General features: G+C 45.3%; 1 protein-coding gene across 2 annotated transcripts in view; it reads right to left on the reverse strand.

The window, feature by feature from the left end:
• LOC139264497 (serum paraoxonase/arylesterase 2-like) overlaps positions 1 to 20,742 on the reverse strand; it is a 138,219-nt gene that overhangs the window by 79,958 nt on the left and 37,519 nt on the right. For both annotated transcript variants that reach the window (XM_070881063.1, XM_070881061.1), the window contains exons 4-5: positions 19,509 to 19,674; positions 1,515 to 1,641 (exon numbers count right to left, since the gene is read on the reverse strand). In XM_070881063.1, the coding sequence (XP_070737164.1) occupies positions 1,515 to 1,641; positions 19,509 to 19,674 (293 nt within the window). The remainder of the gene's footprint in view (positions 1 to 1,514; positions 1,642 to 19,508; positions 19,675 to 20,742) is intronic.

Here is a 20,742-nt window from a genome sequence, read left to right on the forward strand (position 1 = left end):
AACTTGACTATCATCTTACAATAATAGCCTAGTTAACCGCAGTCACCATGAATTCAGAAAGGGAAGATGCTGCTTGACTAACTTCCGCAACCTTGAGAAGACAACCCATGTGAATTGTGGGAAGCCCCATGGTGTGGTTTACCTCAACTGCCACAAGGCACTTGACAAAGTTTCATGCAAACTGCTAGTAATTAAACTCAAAGCTGGCAGATTCGGGGTAAACCCCAAGAATGGACAAGAAGCTGGCTGAAGCATAGGAAACAAGTACTCGTTAGGAGTTACATCAATGTGGCCAGGAATTACTGAGTGGGATGTGTGCTGGGACTACTATGGTTTCTGATTCATATAAAGTGACCTGGATTCAGAAATTAATGCAAAATGGCCACATTTTCAGATGATATAAAACTAGGAGGGTTAGTGTAATCAGAAGGCAACTTAGAAAATCAGAAACCAAGGGCTCGACGGACCATATGGCCACTCTCTGTGCTGTAACCATTCTATGAGTTGGACAAGATATGCAAGTGAGCAGAAAAATGTACCTATTATCTTGAAGATAAAAAATCTGCCATCTGTTGTACACCCTTAAATCCCCTCGGAACCTTCCACCAACCACCTTAAAACTATGCCCCTCATAATAGACCCCTCCACTAATGGAAATAGGCCCTTGCTATCCACTATATCCAGGCCCCTCAAAATTTTGTACACCTCAATGAGGTCTCCTCTCAACCTCCTCTGTTCCAATGAGAACAAAGCCAGCCTATCCAATCTGTCTCCATAACTAAGATTCTCCATTCCAGGCAGCATCCTAGTAAATCTCCTCTGCACCCTCTCTAGTGCAATCACGTCCTTCCGATAATACGGCAACCAGAACTGCATGGAGTACTCCAGCTATGGCCTAACGGGCCTAAAGCTGGTAATTGGGATTAGACTGGATAACCACTTGTTGGCTGGCACAGATATGATGGTAAGTATTGCAGGAAATTGAATACGGCCAGGGTGATCTCCTGAACTAGCTTCGATCGCCTGGATGGGTCGGAGAGGAATTTTCTCAGATTTTTTTTCCCCCAATTGGCCTGGGTTTTTAATCTGGTTTTTGCCTCTCGTAAGAGATCACATGACTCCGGTTGGGATGGAATGTAGAACGTTTCAGTGTAAGGGGTGTCGCAGTTGTATGGGGTGGACTGGTTGGGCTGGATGCTCTTTACCTTTCCGCCATTGTTCAAAAGTTTATCTGTAAACTTCAGGGCTGCTGACCAAAGGCTCTGTCGGCCGGTGCGGACATGATGGGCCAAAATTCCTCCTTCTGCGCTGTAGATTTCTATGTTTCTACATTTCTAAAATACTTAGATGATCCATGCAACATTTCTGCCACTATTGGCCTATATGTTTGGATGAGTTAAAGTCCTTCTACAGAAGAACATTTTTGATTTATCTATCTTTTTAAACTAAAATTTCTCTTCCCATCAAATTGCCCATCAATCAACAGCAGACATCTTCAGATTCTCGTGATATACCTGTGTAAAAGTTTATGTCGGATGGTCTTCAAATGGATCAGACTATTATGTTCCTCTTCAAACTTAAAAATGTTCACTGTGCTGGTATGCTGTGGATGATTCACAACAAAAACGTATACAGTACCATCTAGAAATAAAACAAATTGCATTAATGAGTCTCTGCAAAGCGAAGAACAGAGTCATATGGCTCAAAGGGCCAAAGGATTTATTCATGCTCCTATTTCTTATGTTCTTATGTATGCTCTTATCGCCGTTAAATCTGTTGACAGAATTTGGTTGTACAAAAATGATTAAAATTCCTATTATTGTTTGTTTAGTTTCAGATTTTTAGACTTTGCATGATGCTTTGTTTGATTTGATGCAACAGGGCATCCAACATGCATTTTTCAACAGCAGAGCTCAGAGATGAGGAGGATCCAACTGTGGAGGATAAAGGTATGGATATTAAATAAATACATATTTTGTTTATTTTTTTAAAAACAAATGATAGTGTAAGCGAGAAAAGAAGTGTTCTAGACAAGGATAGAGAACAATTGTTAGAGATAACAGTAGGAAAAGAATTGGTTCTGAAAAAAGAGAACCCAAGTTAGATAAGTCACTAGCCCTTGTTGGCATGTACCCTCAGCTGTTAAATGTGAGAGAGGAGATAGCTGAGGTGCTGGCCATATTTCATCAATCCTCCTAAAATATGCACATTTTACATCGAAACATAGAAAATAGGTGCAGGAGGCGGCCATTCGGCCCTTCAAGCCTGCACCACCGTTCAATAAGATCATGACTGATCATTCACCTCAGTACCCCTTTCCTACTTTCTCTTCATACGCCTTCATCCCTTTAGCCGTAAGGGCCATATCTAACTCCCTCTTCAATATATCCAATGAACGGGCATCAACAATGCTCTGCAGTAGAGAATTTTACAGGTTAACAACTCTCTGAGTGAAGAAGTTTCTCCTCATCTCAGTCCTAAATGGCTTACCCCTTATCCTTAGACTATGTCTCCTGGTTCTGGACTTCCCCAACATCGGGAACATTCTTCCCACATCTAACCTGTCCAGTCCTGTCAGAATTTTAGATGTTTCTATGAGATCCCCTCTCATCCTTCTAAACTCCAGTGAATATAGGCCCAGTCGATCCAGTCTCTCCTCATATGTCAGTCCTGCCATCCTGGGAATCAGTCTGGTGAACCTTCGCTGCACTCCCTCAACAGCAAGAATGTCCTTCCTCAGATTAGGAGACCAAAACTGAACACAATATTCCAGGTGAGGCCTCACTAAGGCCCTGTACAACTGAAGTAAGACCTCCCTGCTCCTATACTCAAATCCCCTAGCTATGAAGACCAACATGCCATTTGCCTTCTTCACTACCTGGTGTACCTGCATGCCAACTTTCAATGACTGATGTACCATAACACCCAGGTCTCGTTGCACCTCCCCTTTTCCTAATCTGCCGCCATTCAGATAATATTTTGCCTTCGTGTTTTTGCCACCAAAGTGGATAATTTCACATTTATCCACATTATACTGTATCTGCCATGTGTTTGCTCACTCGCCTAACTTGTCCAAGTCACCCTGCAGCCTCATAGCATCCGCCTCACAGCTCACACCGCAATCCAGCTTAGTGTCGTCTGCAAACTTGGAGATATTACACTCAATTCCTTCATCCAAATCATTAATGTATATTGTAAATAGCGGGGGTCCCAGCAATGAGCCCTGCCATTCTGAAAAGGACCCGTTTATCCCAACTTTCTGTTTCCCGTCTGCCAACAGTTCTCTATCCACATCAGTACATTACCCAATATCATGTGTCTTAATTTTGCACATCAATCTCGTGTGGGACCTTGTCAAAAGCCTTTTGAAAGTCCAAGTACACCACATCCACTGGTTCTTCCTTGTCCACTCTGCTAGTTACATCCTCAAAAAATTCTAGAAGATTTGTCAAGCATGATTTCCCTTTCATAAATCCATGCTGACTTGGACCAATCCTGTCACTGCTTTCCAAATGCGCTGCTATTTCATCTTTAATAATTGATTCCAACATTATCCCCACTACCGATGTCAGGCTAACTGGTCTATAATTACCCGTTTTCTCTCTTCCCCCTTTCTTAAAAAGTGGTGTTACATTAGCTACCCTCCAGTCTATAGGAACTGATCCAGAGTCGATAGACTGTTGGAAAATGATCACCAATGCATCCACTATTTCTAGGGTCACTTCCTTCAGTATTCTGGGATGCAGACTATCAGGCACCAGGGATTTATCGGCCTTCAATCCCATCAATTTCCTGAATACAATTTCCCGCCTAAGAAGGATTTCCTTCAGTTCCTCCTTCTCACTGGACCCTTCCAGAAGATTATTTGTGTCTTCCTTCGTGAAGACAGAACCAAAGTATTTGTTCAACTGGTCTTTGTTCCCCATTATAAATTCATCTGAATCTGACTGCAAGGGACCTACGTTTGTCTTCACTAATCTTTTTCTCTTCATATTTCTATAGCAGTCACTTTTTATGTTCCCAGCAAGCTTCCTCTCATACTCTATTTTCCACCTCCTAATTAAACCCTTTGTCCTCCTCTGCTGAATTCTAAAATTCTCCCAGTCCTCAGGTTTGCTGCTTTTTCTGGTCAATTTTGTATGCCTCTTCCTTGGATTTAAGACTATCCTTAATTTCCTTTGTTAGTCACGGTTGAGCCACCTTCCCTGTTTTATTTTTACTCCAGACAGCGATGTGCAATTGTTAAAGTTCATCCTTGTGATCTTTAAATGTTTGCCACTGCCTATCCACCGTCAACTTTAAGTATCATTCGCCAGTCTATTCTAGCCAATTCACGTCTCATACTATCGAAGTTACCTTTCCTTAAGTTCAGGACCCTAGTCTCTGAATTAACTATGTCACTCTCCATCTTAATAAAGAATTCGACCATATTATGGTCACTCTTTCCCAAGGGGTCTTGCACAACAAGATTGCTAATTAATCCTTTCTCATTACATATCACCCAGTCTAGAATGGCCAGCCCTCTAGTTGGTTCCTCGACATATTGGTCTAGAAAACCATCCCTAATACACTCCAGGAAATCCTCCTCCACCACATTGCTACCAGTTTGGTTAACCCAATCAATATGTAGATTAAAGTCGCCCATGATAACTGCTGTACCTTTATTGCACGCATCCCTAATTTCTTGTTTGATGCTGTCCCCAACCTCACTACTACTGTTTGGTGGTCTGTACACAACTCCCATTATCGTTTTCTGCCCTTTGGTATTCCATAGCTCCACCCATACTGATTCCACATCATCCAAGCTAATGTCCTTCCTTACTATTGCGTTAATTTCCTTCTTAACCAGCAATGCCAGCCCACCTCCTTTTCCTTTCTGTCTATCCTTCCTGAATGTTGAATACCCCTGGATGTTGAGTTCCTAGCATTGGTCACCCTGGAGCCATGTCTCCATGATGCCAATTACATCATATCCATTAACAGCTATCTGCGTAGTTAGTTCATCCACCTTATTAAGAATACTCCTCGCATTGAGGCACAGAGCCTTCAGGCTTGTCTTTTTAACACATTTTGTCCCTTTAGAATTTTGCTGTAATGTGCCCCTTTTCGCTTTTTGCCTTGGGTTTCTATGCCCTCCACTTTTATTTTTCTTCTTTCTATCTTTTGCTTCTGCCCCCATTCTACTTCCCTCTGTCTCCCTGCAAAGGTTCACATCCCCCTGCCATATAAGTTTAACCCCCCCCCCCCGCAACAATACTAATAAACACTCCCCCTCTGACATTGGTTCCGGTCCTGCCCAGGTGCAGACCATCCGGTTTGTACTGGTCCCACCTCCCCCAGAACCAGTTCCAATGTCCCAGGAATTTGAATCCCTCCTTTCTGCACCACTCCTCAAGCCACGTATTCATCTGAGCTATCCTGCGATTCCTACTCTGACTAGCACATGGCACTGGTAGCAATCCTGAGATTACAACCTTTGAGGTCCTACTTTTTAATTTAACACCTAGCTCCCTAAATTCATCTTGTCGGACCTCATCTCATTTTTTACCTATATCGTTGGTACCTCTATGCACCACGACAACTGACTGTTCACCCTCCCTTTTCAAAATGTCCTGCAGCCGCTCCAAGACATTCTTGACCCTTGCACCAGGGAGGCAACATACCATCCTGGAGTCTCAATTGCGGCCACCGAAACGCCTATCTATTCCCCTTACAATAGAATCCCCTACCACTATAACTCTCCCACTCTTTTTCCTGCCTTCCTGTGCAGCAGAGCCACCCACAGTGCCATGAGCTTGGCTGCTGCTGCTCTCCCCTGATGAGTCATCCCCCACAACAGTACCCAAAACGGTGTATCTGTTTTGCAGGGGGATGATGACAGGGGAGCCCTGCACTACCTTCCTTGCACTGCTCTTCCTGTTGGTCACCCATCCCCTATCTACCTGTGTACCCTTTACCTGCGGTGTGGCCAACTCACTAAACGTGCTATTCACGTCATTCTCAGCATCGTGGATGCTCCAGAGTAAATCCACCCGCATCTCCAGTGCCGCAATGCGGTCTGTCAGGTGCTGCAGGCGGATACACTTCCTGCACATTTAGTCGTCCCACATAGCGCAGGAGGAGCATGACACGTGTCCGAGCTCTCCTGCCATGACTTAACCCTTAGATTAGCTTAATTTGGCAACAACAATGATAAAAGTTACCTACTGATAGGGAAAACAAAAACAAAAACTACTCACCAATCACCAGCCAATCACATACCCCCCTTGGTTGTGACATCACCTTTCGATTTCTTTCTACTTCTTTGTTTACCTTCTGCAGCTGCACTGGCTGGCCTCACGAACTCCCCGGACTCCTTGTTGACGGGCCTTTTATAGGCGTCTCCGACGACGCTGCTCCCCGGACTCCCACCTCATGAACTCCCCGGACTCCTTGCTGATGGGCCTTTTATAGGCCTCTCCGACGACGCTGCTCCCCGGACTCCCACCTCACGAACTCCCCAGACTCCTTGTTGACGGGCCTTTTATAGGCCTCTCCGACGACGCTGCTCCCCGGACTCCCACCTCACGAACGCCCCGGACTCCTTGCTGATGGGCCTTTTATAGGCCTCTCCGATGACGCTGCTCTCCGAACTCCCGTCTCACGAACTCCGCCACGGAATGGAGAATAGCTATGTAAAATCTTTACTCAAAAAAAAAGGTAACATCTTTTCAGAATTTCTTTGAGAATCTGTGTAATTTGAGATAAAGTTACCAGCATTTAGAAATACATATCGGTTAATCAAGGACAGCCAGCATAAATTTGCTGCAGGCAAGTTGTATTTAACAAATTAGATTTTTTAAAGTGACCACCTGAATAGTTAAAGGGAATGCAGATGTGCATATGGATTTTCAGAAGCTGTTCAGGTTTAGGGTACAAGATACAATGTAGCAGTATGGGTAGACATTGCTTGACTGAGAGAATAAAAACAGTAAATGGGTATTAATTGTATTGAAAATCTATACGTAAACATTTGTAATAGCAAAACCATAGCTAAGCATGTTAACATTTTAATTTAGCACAAGTTCACATTTCCCTCACCATGGGCTCAAAATTGGCCCACCCGTTTTTTTCGGCGCACTCACAGGAGATGCGCCGATTTTCTGCATGCAAAACTGCTCCGATAGAATTGCTCCCCAATTTGGACGCTGTCTGGCTTCTCCTCGGTCATCGCGTAGCGTGGCCAGTGGAGTGGGGGGGGGGGGCGGGGGCGGAGCCGGAGCCAGCGTCCTGCGCTGAAAACAGTGCCGGGACATCTGTGCATGCGTATTAGAGTTGGGTCGCAATGTCTGCGCATGCACAGTAGCGCAGAACTTTGGCAATCGGCCATCTTTAAAGGGAAACGAAGCTGCTTGATTTTTGGTGCCAGAAGGAGTGCTGTGGAATAAATCAGCTGCTGGAATCAAGAAGCAGTGAGTGCTCTGTGTTAATAGTGCTGCATGTGTGCCTGCTAAAGTTCCAGAAGGAGTGTCGTATATCGGAAAATCATTGCTGCATGCAAAATAAGGATTGTGTGTTTGGAAAAATCACAGTGTTAATTCAATACGGCAATGCAACAACGTGAAGAAAGGAAACTTCAATGGTATGAGACGTGAATTGGCTAGGATAGACTGGAGAATGATACTTAAAGGGTTGACGGTGGAAAGGTAATGGCAGACATTTAAAGATCACATGGATGAACTACAACAGCTGTACATCCCTGTGTGGCGTAAGAATAAAAAAGGGAAGGTGGCTCAACCGTGGCTAACAAGGGAAATTAGGGAAAGTGTTAAATCCAAGGAAAAGGCATATAATTTGGCCAGAAAAAGCAGCAAACCTGAGGACTGGGAGAAATTTAGAATTCAGCAGAGGAGGACAAAGGATTTAATTAGGAGGGGGAAAATAGAGTATGAGAGCAAGCTTGCAGGGAACATAAAAAGTGACTGAAAAAGCTTCTGTAGATACGTGAAGCGAAAAGGATTAGTGATGACAATTGTAGGTCCCTTCCAGTCAGAATCAGGTGAATTCATAATGGGGAACAAGGAAATGGCAGACAAATTGAACAAGTACTTTGGTTCTGCCTTCATTATGGAAGACACAAATAACCTCCCGAAAATACTAGGGGACCAGGGGTCTAGCGAGAAGGGGGAACTGAGGGAAATCCTTATCAGTCAGGAAATGATGTGAGAGAAATTGAAGAGATTGAAGGCAGATAAATCCCTCGGGCCTGATAGTCTGCATCCCAGAGTACTGAAGGAAGTGGCCCTAGAAATAGTAGCTGCATTGGTGGTCATTTCCAACATTCTATAGACTCTGGATCAGTTCCTATGGATTGGACGGTAGCTAATGTAACCCCACTTTTTAAAAAAGGAGGGAGAAAGAAAACAGAGAATTATAGACCAGTTAGCCTGACATTGGTGGTGGGGAAAATGCTGGGATCAATTATTAAAGATGAAATAGCAGCGCATCTGGAAAGCAGTGACAGGATCGGTCCAAGTCAGCATGGATTTATGAAAGGGAAATCATTCTTGACAAATCTTCTAGAATTTTTTGAGGATGTAACTAGTAGAGTAGATAAGGGAGCACCAGTGGATGTGGTGTATTTGGACTTTCAAAAGGCTTTTGACAAGGTCCCACACAAGAGATTAGTGTGCAAAATTAAAGCACATGGTATTGGGGGTAATGTATTGACGTGGATAGAGAATTGATTGGCAGACAGGAAGCAAAGAGTGGGAATAAACGGGTCCTTTTCAGAATGGCAGGCAGTGACTAGTGGGGTGCCGCAGAGTTCAGTGCTGGGACCCCAGCTATTTACAATATACATTAATGATTTAGATGAAGGAATTGAAGGTTTGCAGATGTCACTAAGCTGGATGGCAGTGCAAGCTGCGAGGAGGATGCTAAGAGGCTGCAGGGGGACTTGGAGAGGTTAGGTGAAAGGGCAAATGCATGGCAAATGCAGTATAATGTGGATAAGCATGAGGTTATCCACTTTGGTGGCAAAAATAGGAAGGCAGATTATCTGAATGGTGACAGATTAGTAAAAGGGGAGGTGCAAAGAGACGTGAGTGTCATAGTACATCAGTCATTGAAGGTAGGCATGCAGGTACAGCAGGCAGTAAAGAAAGCAAATGGCATGCTGGCCTTCATAGCGAGGGGATAGAAACATAGAAACATAGAAAATAGGTGCAGGATTAGGCCATTCGGTCCTTCGAGCCTGCACCGCCATTCAATAAGATCATGGCTGATCACTCCCTCAGTATCCCTTTCCTGGATTCTCTCCATACCCCTTGATCCCCTTAGCCGTAAGGGCCATATCTAACTCCCTCTTCAATATATCCAATGAACTGGCATCAACAACTCTCTGCGGCAGGGAATTCCACAGGTTAACAACTCTCGGAGTGAAGAAGTTTCTCCTCATCTCAGTCCTAAATGGCCTACCCCTTATCATAGATACATACTCCTAAGACTATGTGCCCTGGTTCTGGACTTCCCCAACATCAGGAACATTCTTCCCGCATCTAACCTGTCCAGTCTCGTCAGAATCTTATACGTTTCTATGAGATCCCCTCTCATCCTTCTAAACTCCAGTGAATAAAGGCCCAGTTGATCCAGTCTCTCCACATATGACAGTCCAGCCATCCCTGGAATCAGTCTGGTGAACCTTCGCTGCACTCCAATAGCAAGAACGTTCTTCCTCAGATTAGGAGACCAAAACTGAACACAATATTCCAGGTGAGGCCTCACTAAGACCCTGTACAACTGCAGTAAGACCTCCCTGCTCCGATACTCAAATCCCCTAGCTATGAAGGCCAACATACCATTTGTCTTCTTCACCGCCTGCTGTACCTGCATGCCAACTTTCATAGAAACATAGAAACATAGAAAATAGGTGCAGGAGTAGGCCATTCGGCCCTTCTAGCCTGCACCGCCATTCAATGAGTTCATGGCTGAACATGCAACCTCAGTACTCCATTCCTGCTTTCTCGCCATACCCCTTGATCCCCCTAGTAGTAAGGACTACATCTAACTCTTTTTTGAATATATTTAGTGAATTGACCTCAACAACTTTCTGTGGTAGAGAATTCCACAGGTTCACCACTCTCTGGGTGAAGAAGTTTCTCCTCATCTCAGTCCTAAATGGCTTACCCCTTATCCTTAGACTGTGGCCCCTGGTTCTGGACTTCCCCAACATTGGGAACATTCTTCTTGCATCTAACCTGTCTAAACCTGTCAGAATTTTAAACGTTTCTATGAGATCCCCTCTCATTCTTCTGAACTCCAGTGAATACAAGCCCAGTTGATCCAGTCTTTCTTGATATGTCAGTCCCGCCATCCCGGGAATCAGTCTGGTGAACCTTCGCTGCACTCCCTCAATAGCAAGAATGTCCTTCCTCAAGTTAGGAGACCAAAACTGTACACAATACTCCAGGTGTGGCCTCACCAAGGCCCGGTACAACTGTAGGAACACCTCCCTGCCCCTGTACTCAAATCCCCTCACTATGAAGGCCAACATGCCATTTGCTTTCTTAACCGCCTGCTGTACCTGCATGACAACCTTCAATGACTGATGTACCATGACACCCAGGTCTCGTTGCACCTCCCCTTTTCCTAATCTGTCACCATTCAGATAATATTCTGTCTCTCTGTTTTTACCACCAAAGTGGATAACCTCACATTTATCCACATTATACTTCATCTGCCATGCATTTGCCCACTCACCTAACCTATCCAAGTCACTCTGCAGCCTCATAGCATCCTCCTCGCAACTCACACTGCCACCCAACTTAGTGTCATCTGCAAATTTGGAGATACTACATTTAATCCCCTCGTCTAAATCATTAATGTACAATGTAAACAGCTGGGGCCCCAGCACAGAATCTTGCGGTACCCCACTAGTCACTGCCTGCCATTCTGAAAAGTACCCATTTACTCCTGCTCTTTGCTTCCTGTCTGCCAACTAGTTCCCAATCCACGTCAGCACACTACCCCCAATCCCATGTGCTTTAACTTTGCACATTAATCTCTTGTGTGGGACCTTGTCGAAAGCCTTCTGAAAGTCCAAATACACCACATCAACTGGTTCTCCCTTGTCCACTCTACTGGAAACATCCTCAAAAAATTCCAGAAGATTTGTCAAGCATGATTTCCCTTTCACAAATCCATGCTGACTTGGACCTATCATGTCACCTCTTTCCAAATGTGCTGCTATGACATCCTTAATAATTGATTCCATCATTTTACCCACTACTGAGGTCAGGCTGACCGGTCTATAATTCCCTGTTTTCTCTCTCCCTCCTTTTTTAAAAAGTGGGGTTACATTGGCTACCCTCCACTCCATAGGAACTGATCCAGAGTCTATGGAATGTTGGAAAATGACTGTCAATGCATCCGCTATTTCCAAGGCCACCTCTTTAAGTACTCTGGGATGCAGTCCATCAGGTCCTGGGGATTTATCGGCCTTCAATCCCATCAACTTCCCCAACACAATTTCCCGACTAATAAGGATTTCCCTCAGTTCCTCCTTCTTACTAGACCCTCTGACCCCTTTTATATCCGGAAGGTTGTTTGTATCCTCCTTAGTGAATACCGAACCAAAGTACTTGTTCAATTGGTCTGCCATTTCTTTGTTCCCCGTTATGACTTCCCCTGATTCTGACTGCAGGGGACCTACGTTTGTCTTTATTAACCTTTTTCTCTTTACATATCTATAGAAGTTTTTGCAATCCATCTTAATGTTCCCTGCAAGCTTCCTCTCCTACTCTATTTTCTCTGCCCTAATCAAACCCTTTGTCTTCCTCTGCTGAGTTCTAAATTTCTCCCAGTCTCCGGGTTCGCTGCTATTTCTGGCCAATCTGTATGCCCCTTCCTTGGCTTTAATACTATCCCTGATTTCCCTTGATAGCCACGGTTGAGCCACGTTCCCTTTTTTATTTTTACGCCAGACAGGGATGTACAATGACTTTCAATAACACCCAGGTCTCGTTGCACCTCCCCTTTTCCTAATCTGCCGCCATTCAGATAATATTCTGCCTTCGTGTTTTTGTCCCCAAAATGGATAACCTCACATTTATCCACATTATACTGCATCTGCCATGCATTTGCCCACTCACCTAATCTGTCCAAGTCACCCTGCAGCCTCATGGCATCCTCCTCACAGCTCACACCACCACACAGTTTAGTGTCATCTGCAAACTTGGAGATATTACACTCAATTCCTTCATCTAAATTGTTAATGTTTATTGTAAAGAGCTGGGGTCCCAGCACTGAGCCCTGTAGCACTCCACTAGTCATTGCCTGCCATTCTGAAAAGGACCCGTTTTTCCCGACGCTCTGCTTCCTGTCTGCCAACAGTTCTCTATCCACGTCAGTACATTACCCCCAATATCATGCGCTTTGATTTTGCACACCAATCTCTTGCGGGACCTTGTCAAAAGCCTTTTGAAAGTCCAAATACACCACATCCACTGGTTCTCCCTTGTCCACTCTGCTAGTTACATCCTCAAAAAATTCCAGAAGATTCGTCAAGCATGATTTCCCTTTCATAAATCCATGCTGACTTGGACCGATCCTGTCACTGCTTTCCAAATGCGCTGCTATTTCATCCTTAATGATTGATTCCAACATTTTCCCCACTACTGATGTCAGGCTAACCAGACTATAATTACCCGTTTTCTCTCTCCCTCCTTTTTTAAAAAGTGGTGTTACATTAACTACCCTCCAGTATAGAATCAGGGAGGTCTTACTGCAGTTGTACAGGACCTTGGCGAGACCACACCTTGAGTATTGTGTGCAGTTTTGGTCTCCTAATCCGAGGAAGGACATACTTGCCATTGAGGGAATGCAGCGAAGGTTCACCAGACTGATTCCCAGGATCGCAGGACTGACATATGAGGAAAGACTGGATTGGCTAGGCTTATACTCACTGGAATTCAGAAGAATGAGAGGGGATCTCATAGAAACTTATAAAATTCTGACGGGACTGGACAGGTTAGATGCAGGTAGAATGTTCCTAATGTTGGGGAAGTCCAGAACCAGGGGTCACAGTCTAAAGATATGGGGTAAGCCATTTGGACCGAGATGAGGAGAAACTTTTTCACCCAGAGAGTTGTGAACCTGTGGAATTCTCTGCCGCAGAGAGTTATTGAGTCCAGTTTGCTGGACGTATTCAAAAGGGAGTTAGATGTGGCCCTTACGGCTAAAGGGAGGAGGGTATGGAGAGAAGGCAGGGGTGGGGTACTGACGTTGTATGATCAGCCATGATCATATTGAATGGCGGTGCAGGCTCGAAGGGCCGAATGGCCTGCTCCTGCACCTATTTTCTATGTTTCTATGTGCATCAAAAATGAAGAATTTCTTGCATGACGAAGTGGCGATGCTAGTTAATGTCATTGAGCAGAGATGTCAGGAGCTGGATACCAGCAACTGAGGTCATAAAAAGTACCACCCAAAGAAATGAAGCAACGCTGGAACCAAGTTGCAGAAGATTTCTGCGCAGTGGTGAACACCCAGAGATCTGGAAGCCAGTGTAAAAAGAAATGGCAGGACCTTGGTCAAGTAGTTAGTGTAAGTAATATTTTCATTTATTCAATGCAATTGCAATTGTAAATGTGACCAGCTGTATGTGTCCCACCCAGCAGAAAGACACCCTCTCTCAAAAATTGCATTTTCATTTTGCAGAAGAAATTGTCCCACAACAAAAAGGAAAAAAACTCGAACAGGAGGCCTGCCAAATCTGCATCAACTGACACCCTTGGAAGAGAGGGTCGTTGCTTTGATGGGTACTACCTGGAGAAAAAGAATCAGTACTGAACAAGCTGGGCCCACTTTTGAGGGAGAGGGTAAGTCCTGAAAATTCATCGTGGCCCTTCAAATCATCCCGCTGCCTGGCCTGCTATGTGTGAGCCTACTCATGCCACCCATCCTGGCCCCTCCTCTGCTGCTAACATAACCATAATCATTTGACTGTTCTGTTATATTTTTCAGAACCTGATGCCAATCCTGAAGATCCAGTAGAAGATTCAGACGCATACAACCCTAACTCTGCAGACCAACTTGAGGGGGGTGGGGGCGGGGATGGAAATATGGAGATGGATGAAGGAGACAATGTTGTAATGAATATGGATGAGGCCACGTTAATGGACTTCGCATTGGCAAACCCTTCCATGAGTTCTGGTGTGACATTCCTTGGTTTCAGCCCGTCCGAGGTTGAGGGTCCCAGTGCTGGTGGGATGCAGCATGGAACACCCAGGGCCCCACCGTCCCAGCCTACGCCTCCCACTGAGGGGATGCCGCGAGGCAGACCCAGGGTGAGGGTAAGGAGAAATCGACCACGCTCTCCTGAGATGCAGGATGCAGCAGATGTGGTTCAGATCATGGCATTGAGTGCAGAGAGCATTGACCTTACCCGATCACTCGTGGACACCATCAGTGGGGTGAGTGATGAGGTAACGGGACTGTCGGGAGAAGTAACAGTAATCGCACAGGAAATGGGAACGATTTCCGGCAACATCAGTGAGGAAATAGTGTCCATGAGGGAGGAAATGTCAGAGGTAGTGGAAAGGACAGCACAGGCCATCAGCGAGGGCATGTGTGAGTTAGCTGCTGCAATAAGGGAACATGCCCAGGCTATACACCACCACTCCCACCGCAATCCCCACACCAGCCTCTGAAGAGACCCAAGCCGAGCCCTCCACATTAACACCTGATCTTCATTGGCTGGGGGGGGGGGAACAGTCGAAGTGCACATTCACAGAGATGGGGATGAGAGATGGGTGCAGCCTTTCTTTGCTGCTGTTGTTGTTGTTGATGTTACTGTTGTAACTGTTTTCAAATTGAAAGTTTTTTGTGAGTTATGTAACTTTACAAGTTTCTAAGTGACCTTAAAGAGTCATAGTCAAGTAAAGTTTGATACAAGAATTAGTTTATTGCACTAAAGTTGTATACTTTTGAATAAAATATATTTTACATTAAAACTGAATCATGTTCCATTAACACAACACAACATTTAGGAACAACTGCAAAAAATAAACATGTCCATCTGGAACAGTTGTCGCTGAGCCCTCAGGCATCAGTAAAGCGTTCACGGATGAGCTGCTGGCGCAAGGCTTGAGCAATCGCCATGCTCCGGCCTCAGGCACTTGCATGGTTTCCTGATCCTCGTCATCATCGCCCTCCACCACCTCCTTCTGCTCATCACCTGCATCTTCCAAATCATTATCATCAGCCACTCTCACTGCAGGTCGGTCTTCTTCTTCCACTACCAGCTGCTGCTGCCTCATGGTGGCTAAGTTATGCAGCATGCAGCACACAACAGTGAACTGACCGACAATCTCGGGGGAGTATAGCAAGTAGCCTCCGGAATGGTCCAGGCATCGGAAACGCTGTTTCAAGATGCCAATGGTCCTCTCTATGATGCTGCGTGTTGTAATGTGCGACATGTTGTATTGACGGTCAGCTTCCATCCGGGTTACATGTCGGAGCGTCATGAGCCAGGTGGCGAGTGATACGTCCTTACTATACAGTATAAATGCACACGAAGCCCATGCTTGAGAGGTCAGTCTGTGACCTGTCCTTTATTCCATAGCACTCAAGTGATGGAAGTGGGTGGAGCTTCCGCTTTTATATCTGAAGGTCCAGGTTTGGAGTGTCTCCCACAAGTTCACCACCTAGTGGTCATTGTTCTCACAGTGTACAACTTAGGTCAGATTATACATGGGTTACATGGGTTGAATACATGACAGCGAGGCCGTACTCTTTGTCTCCCAGTAGCCAGCTCTGCCCTTCTGGCTGCTGCTCAAACATGTCAGATATAACGCTGTCGCGTAGGATGAACGCATCATGGGTGCTGCCAGGGTATCTTGCATCGACTGACATGATGCGATGCATGTCGTCACACACGAGCTGCACATTAATGGAGTGGAAGCCTTTTCTATTCCTGAACATCTCGGCATCCTCCACAGGTGTTCGCAAGGTGATGTGGGTACAATCAATGCAGCCCTGTACCTTTGGGAAGCCAGCAATCCTTGAGAACCCCACAGCCCTGTCATGGATTGCTTAGGCGGTCATTGGGAACTTGATGAATTCATTCCTCCGCGCATACAGTGCAACAGTATTGCTGCATGTTGAGAGATGGCGCACAAATCTCCAGTTGTAGCTTGAAACAATCCCAAGGCATAGAAGGAAAGTGCAGCTGTAACCTTCACTTCAACAGACAAGGCAGTCCACCTGCTGCTTCTCGGCTGTAAATCTGGTCTCAGCAACACACACATCTCACGGACAATATCTCTGTGGAAACGCAGCCTTCTGACACAATCTACATCACTCAGGTGCAGGTACGAACACCAGACTCGAAATTGCTGAGGTGGGTAAGGCCTCCTGCCCAGCAGCCCACGGGCTCTGATGTTCCTGATGTGATGAGCTCTAATCAATTCTCTCTTACATAGCACAATGATGCAGAACGCTCGCAAAAAGTGTGGCATTGATGTTGCTGCACCCATACTTAAAATTAAAGTTAAACTTTCAAAGGTCAAAGAAGGTGAAATGGCAGGAAAGCAGGCAGCACAGCACAGTTTTGCAGTTCTGTCTCTCTCTCTGCCCCCAAAGTCTGTATATGGACCACACCCAAAGATCTTTTGTCCTCCCCCCCTTCAGTCATGTGACTTCTCTCTCCATCCTCCACCACCCCCCCCCCCCCCCCACCCAGCCTGTTGCAGCCTGTCCGTGAGGTTGATTCCTGCAGCCAGCCTGTATGTGCTTCAATGTCGGCAAGCAGTTCTCTGTGCTCTCCCAGTCATCCCACACCTATCCCAGGCAGAGTGGTGGGCTCCTGCACCGACCGGCCCACTGTTAAAGTCGCTGCTTGTCTTTTGCTCTTGCTGCAGCCTGTTGCACTGATCTGGCAATCTCATAGAAACACAGAAACATAGAAAATAGGTGCAGGAGTAGGCCATTCGGCCCTTCGAGCCTGCACCACCATTCAATAAGATGATGGCTGATCATTCACCTCAGTACCCCTTTCCTGTTTTCTCTCCATACCCCTTGATCTCTTTAGCCGTATGGGCCATATCTAACTCCCACTTGAATATATCCAATGAACTGGCATCAACAACTCTGCGGCAGAGAATTCCACAGGTTAACAACTCTCTGAGTGAAGAAGTTTCTCCTCATCTCAGTCCTAAATGCCCTACTCCTTATCCTAAGACTGTGTCCCCTGGTTCTGGACTTCCCCAATATCGGGAACATTCTACCCGCATCTAACCTGTCTCATCCCGTCAGAATCTTATATGTTTCTATGAGATCCCCTCTTATCCTTCTAAACACCAGTGTATAAAGGCCCAGTTGATCCAGTCTCTCCTCATATGTCAGCCCTGCCATCCTGGGAATCAGTCTGGTGAACCTTTGCTGCACTCCCTCAATAGCAAGAACGTCCTTCCTCAGAATAAGAGACCAAAACTGTACACAATATTCCAGGTGAGGCCTCCCAAGGCCCTGTACAACTGCAGTAAGACCTCCCTGCTCCTATACTCAAATCCCCTAGCTATGAAGGCCAACATACCATTTGCCTTCTTCACCGCCTGCTGTACCTGTATACCAACTTTCAATGACTGATGAACCATGACACCCAGGTCTCGCTGCACCTCCCCTTTTCCTAATCTGCCGCCATTCAGATAATATTCTGTCTTCGTGCTTTTATCCACATTATACTGCATCTGCTATGCATTTGCCCACTCACCTAACCTGTCCAAGTCACCCTGCAGCCTCCTAGCGTCCCCCTCACAGCTCACACCGCCACCCAGCTTAGTGTCATCTGCAAACTTGGAGATATTACACTCAATTCCTTCATCCAAATCATTGATGTATATTGTAAAGAGCTGGGGTCCCAGCACTGAGCCATGCGGCACTCCACTAGTCACTGCCTGCCATTCTCAAATCAAAATGGCTGATCTAGAAAATAAAACTTGTAGCAATTCAGTTAAAAGTTGTTCTTCTGAAATGGAGGTGAAATTGAGCCAAAGCATCAACCATCCTCAAGATAGACAGGTTGCTAACTTATATCAAGACTCTCCCTTAAGAATTTCCCTCATAGGCTAACTCCCTGCAACATTTAATCAGAGATCTCCCTCTACTCGCAAGTGGTTTGGCTCTGCTGTCCTCATCTCCTCCAGCTATGTAGCTTTCCAACTCCATCTTTTTCAGAACTGTTTGTTTTGATATCTATCCCCACTAAACACTATTTCCCAGCCTACTTATCTGTGTTGCCATCACACGCTAAGGTCCCTCTTGAAATGAGCCCACTCCCTCTGCTTCCCTCTCTGTATTCTCTACCATGCCCATCATGACACTCCAACGATCCTATCCTGCTGACCATCCCACCCTGTTCATTCGCAGAGATTAACCTCTCTAGCTACTTCCCCATCCATCTTTTCTTTTTCACTGATCGTATATTATTCCCTGACCCTACCAGTGGAAGTCAATCACCATCCCAGTCCCCATGGCCTTCGAGAAAGTTTGCTCATTGACAAAGAAGGTCCTCGCAGTGCATAACACCATGGATTAATCTATTGTTTTCCTGGCCCAGACAGAAACACGAGTTATGGCAAACCTTGCCCATTAACAAAACCTGCTGGCTACACATTCCATCACTTGCCTCGGCCAAACTGCCAAGGTGCTCATATGGCTCTGTGCCTGCTCCTCTGGCATGTTCTTCACTCCAGCATCTCACCCTCTTCTATCTAATTTAAAATGATCATTGTCTACTGCCCTCCCATGCTCCACAGCTGCTTCATCACAGAGATCCCATCAGAGATCCCTTCTCTTAGTCTTTGCAAGAACAACTCCAAATACTCAGTAATTTCAACCATGGCTGAAATCCATTAGCTCCCTCTCCTCCAACATTTCTCCTTCGAATTCTCATTCAATTTCATTTTCACGCAAACTCTTCCACCCCACACTCACACTTTAACCTTGCCATCTTGCAGGAGCAGACAGTTCGTGGTCTAGTGACTGAAAAGACAGATGAGATTAAAGGCGAGTTTGTTAAGTCCAAGGGCCACAAACTCAAGCTACTGCACAACTGGCCCAGTCAATCATCAGTTCTGGATTGGACATATTAAGCTCTACTCTGCTTCACTTTCATCAGTCAAATCCCAGCAATGTGCAGTAACCTCAGACAGTAAGAAAGAAAGAAAAGATATTTAACGCTAATCATGAAAACATGTAAACTAGAGCCCAGCCATGTGGGATCAATATCAGACCCCTTTTTCACCCTCTTCCCCACCACAAAGCTGGATTAACCATTTCTTATGAAGATTTAAAATAGCCATCATTTGTAATTATGTTCCTATTGCTAAACAACAGGAAGATGTCAAAATAAACCAGAGTGTTATTTGGCAAGCCATCCAAGGACTTTCCAATCTCACTGTATTGATTAATAGTACTTTGCTGATCCAGAGTTACCCCAAATAAACAGTAACCTTCAGGACACTTACCTTCATCTATATATGTACTCAACCCATGTGGGTTAAAGGATTCCACATCAAACCCACGACTGATTTTCAGTTCAACAGCTGTCAGAACTGGTTTATTTAAATCCACTAGGAGGATCTGCCCTGGTTGATCAGGGGCAAAGCTATGCAGCAATGGGTATTTGAGGCCCTTAAAAGCAAGCACAGAGAACACACTCAGAAGAACAGGTTTTGTCTTGTGGCAATAGCAATAAAACATGTTCAATGTGAAGCTCTGGAATTTAAACAACTAGACATATAATAATCTAAATTTTTCAGAATTTTAAAGTAGTTACTCTTCACATTTTCATAGAATCATAGAAGTGTACAGCAGAGAAGGAGGCCAATCGGCCCATCGTGTCTGTACTGGCCATAAAAGAGCTATCCAGCCTAATCCACTTTTCAGTTCTTGGTCCGTAGCCTTGCAGGTTACGGCACTTCAGGTGCATATCCAAGTACTATTTAAATGCAATGAGATATTCTGTCTCTAGCACCCTTTCAGGCAGTGAGTTCCAGACCACTGGGTGGAAGAATTTCTCCTCAACTCCTCTCTAATCCTTCTACCAATTAATTTATATCTATGCCCCTTGGTTCTTGACCTCTCTGCTAGGGGAAGTGGGTCCTTTATATCCATTCTATCTAGGCCGGTCATAATTTTATACACCTGAATTAAATCTCTCCTCAGTCTCCTCTGTCACAAAGAAAACCACCCCAGCCTTTCCTCAGAGCTAAAATTCTCCAGTCCTGGCAACGTCCTAGTAAATCTCCTCTCTCGTGCAATGGCATCTTTTCCTGAGATGTGGTGACTAGAACTGTATGCAGTTCTCTGGCTGTGGCCTAACTGGTGATTTATACAGTTCAAGCATAACTTCCCTGCTCTTTTTTCTATGCCTCAGCTAATAAAAGAAAGCATCCTGACTGCCTTCTTAACCACCTTATCTGCCGGTCTTGCTACCTTCAGGGATCCCACTGTTCCTCTACATAGAAACGTAGAAAATAGGTGTAGGAGTAGGCCATTCGGCCCTTCGAGCCTGCACCACCATTCAGTATGATCATGGCTGATCATGCAACCTCAGTACCCCATTCCTGCTTTCTCTCCATACCCCTTGATCCCTTTACCGTAAGGGCCACATCTAACTCCCTCTTGAATATATTTAACAAACTGGCCTCAACAACTTTCTGTGGTCGAGAATTCCACAGGTTTACAATTCTCTGAGTG

The sequence above is a fragment of the Pristiophorus japonicus genome, chromosome 5, assembly GCF_044704955.1.
Source record: "Pristiophorus japonicus isolate sPriJap1 chromosome 5, sPriJap1.hap1, whole genome shotgun sequence".
Classification (NCBI taxonomy): domain Eukaryota; kingdom Metazoa; phylum Chordata; class Chondrichthyes; family Pristiophoridae; genus Pristiophorus; species Pristiophorus japonicus.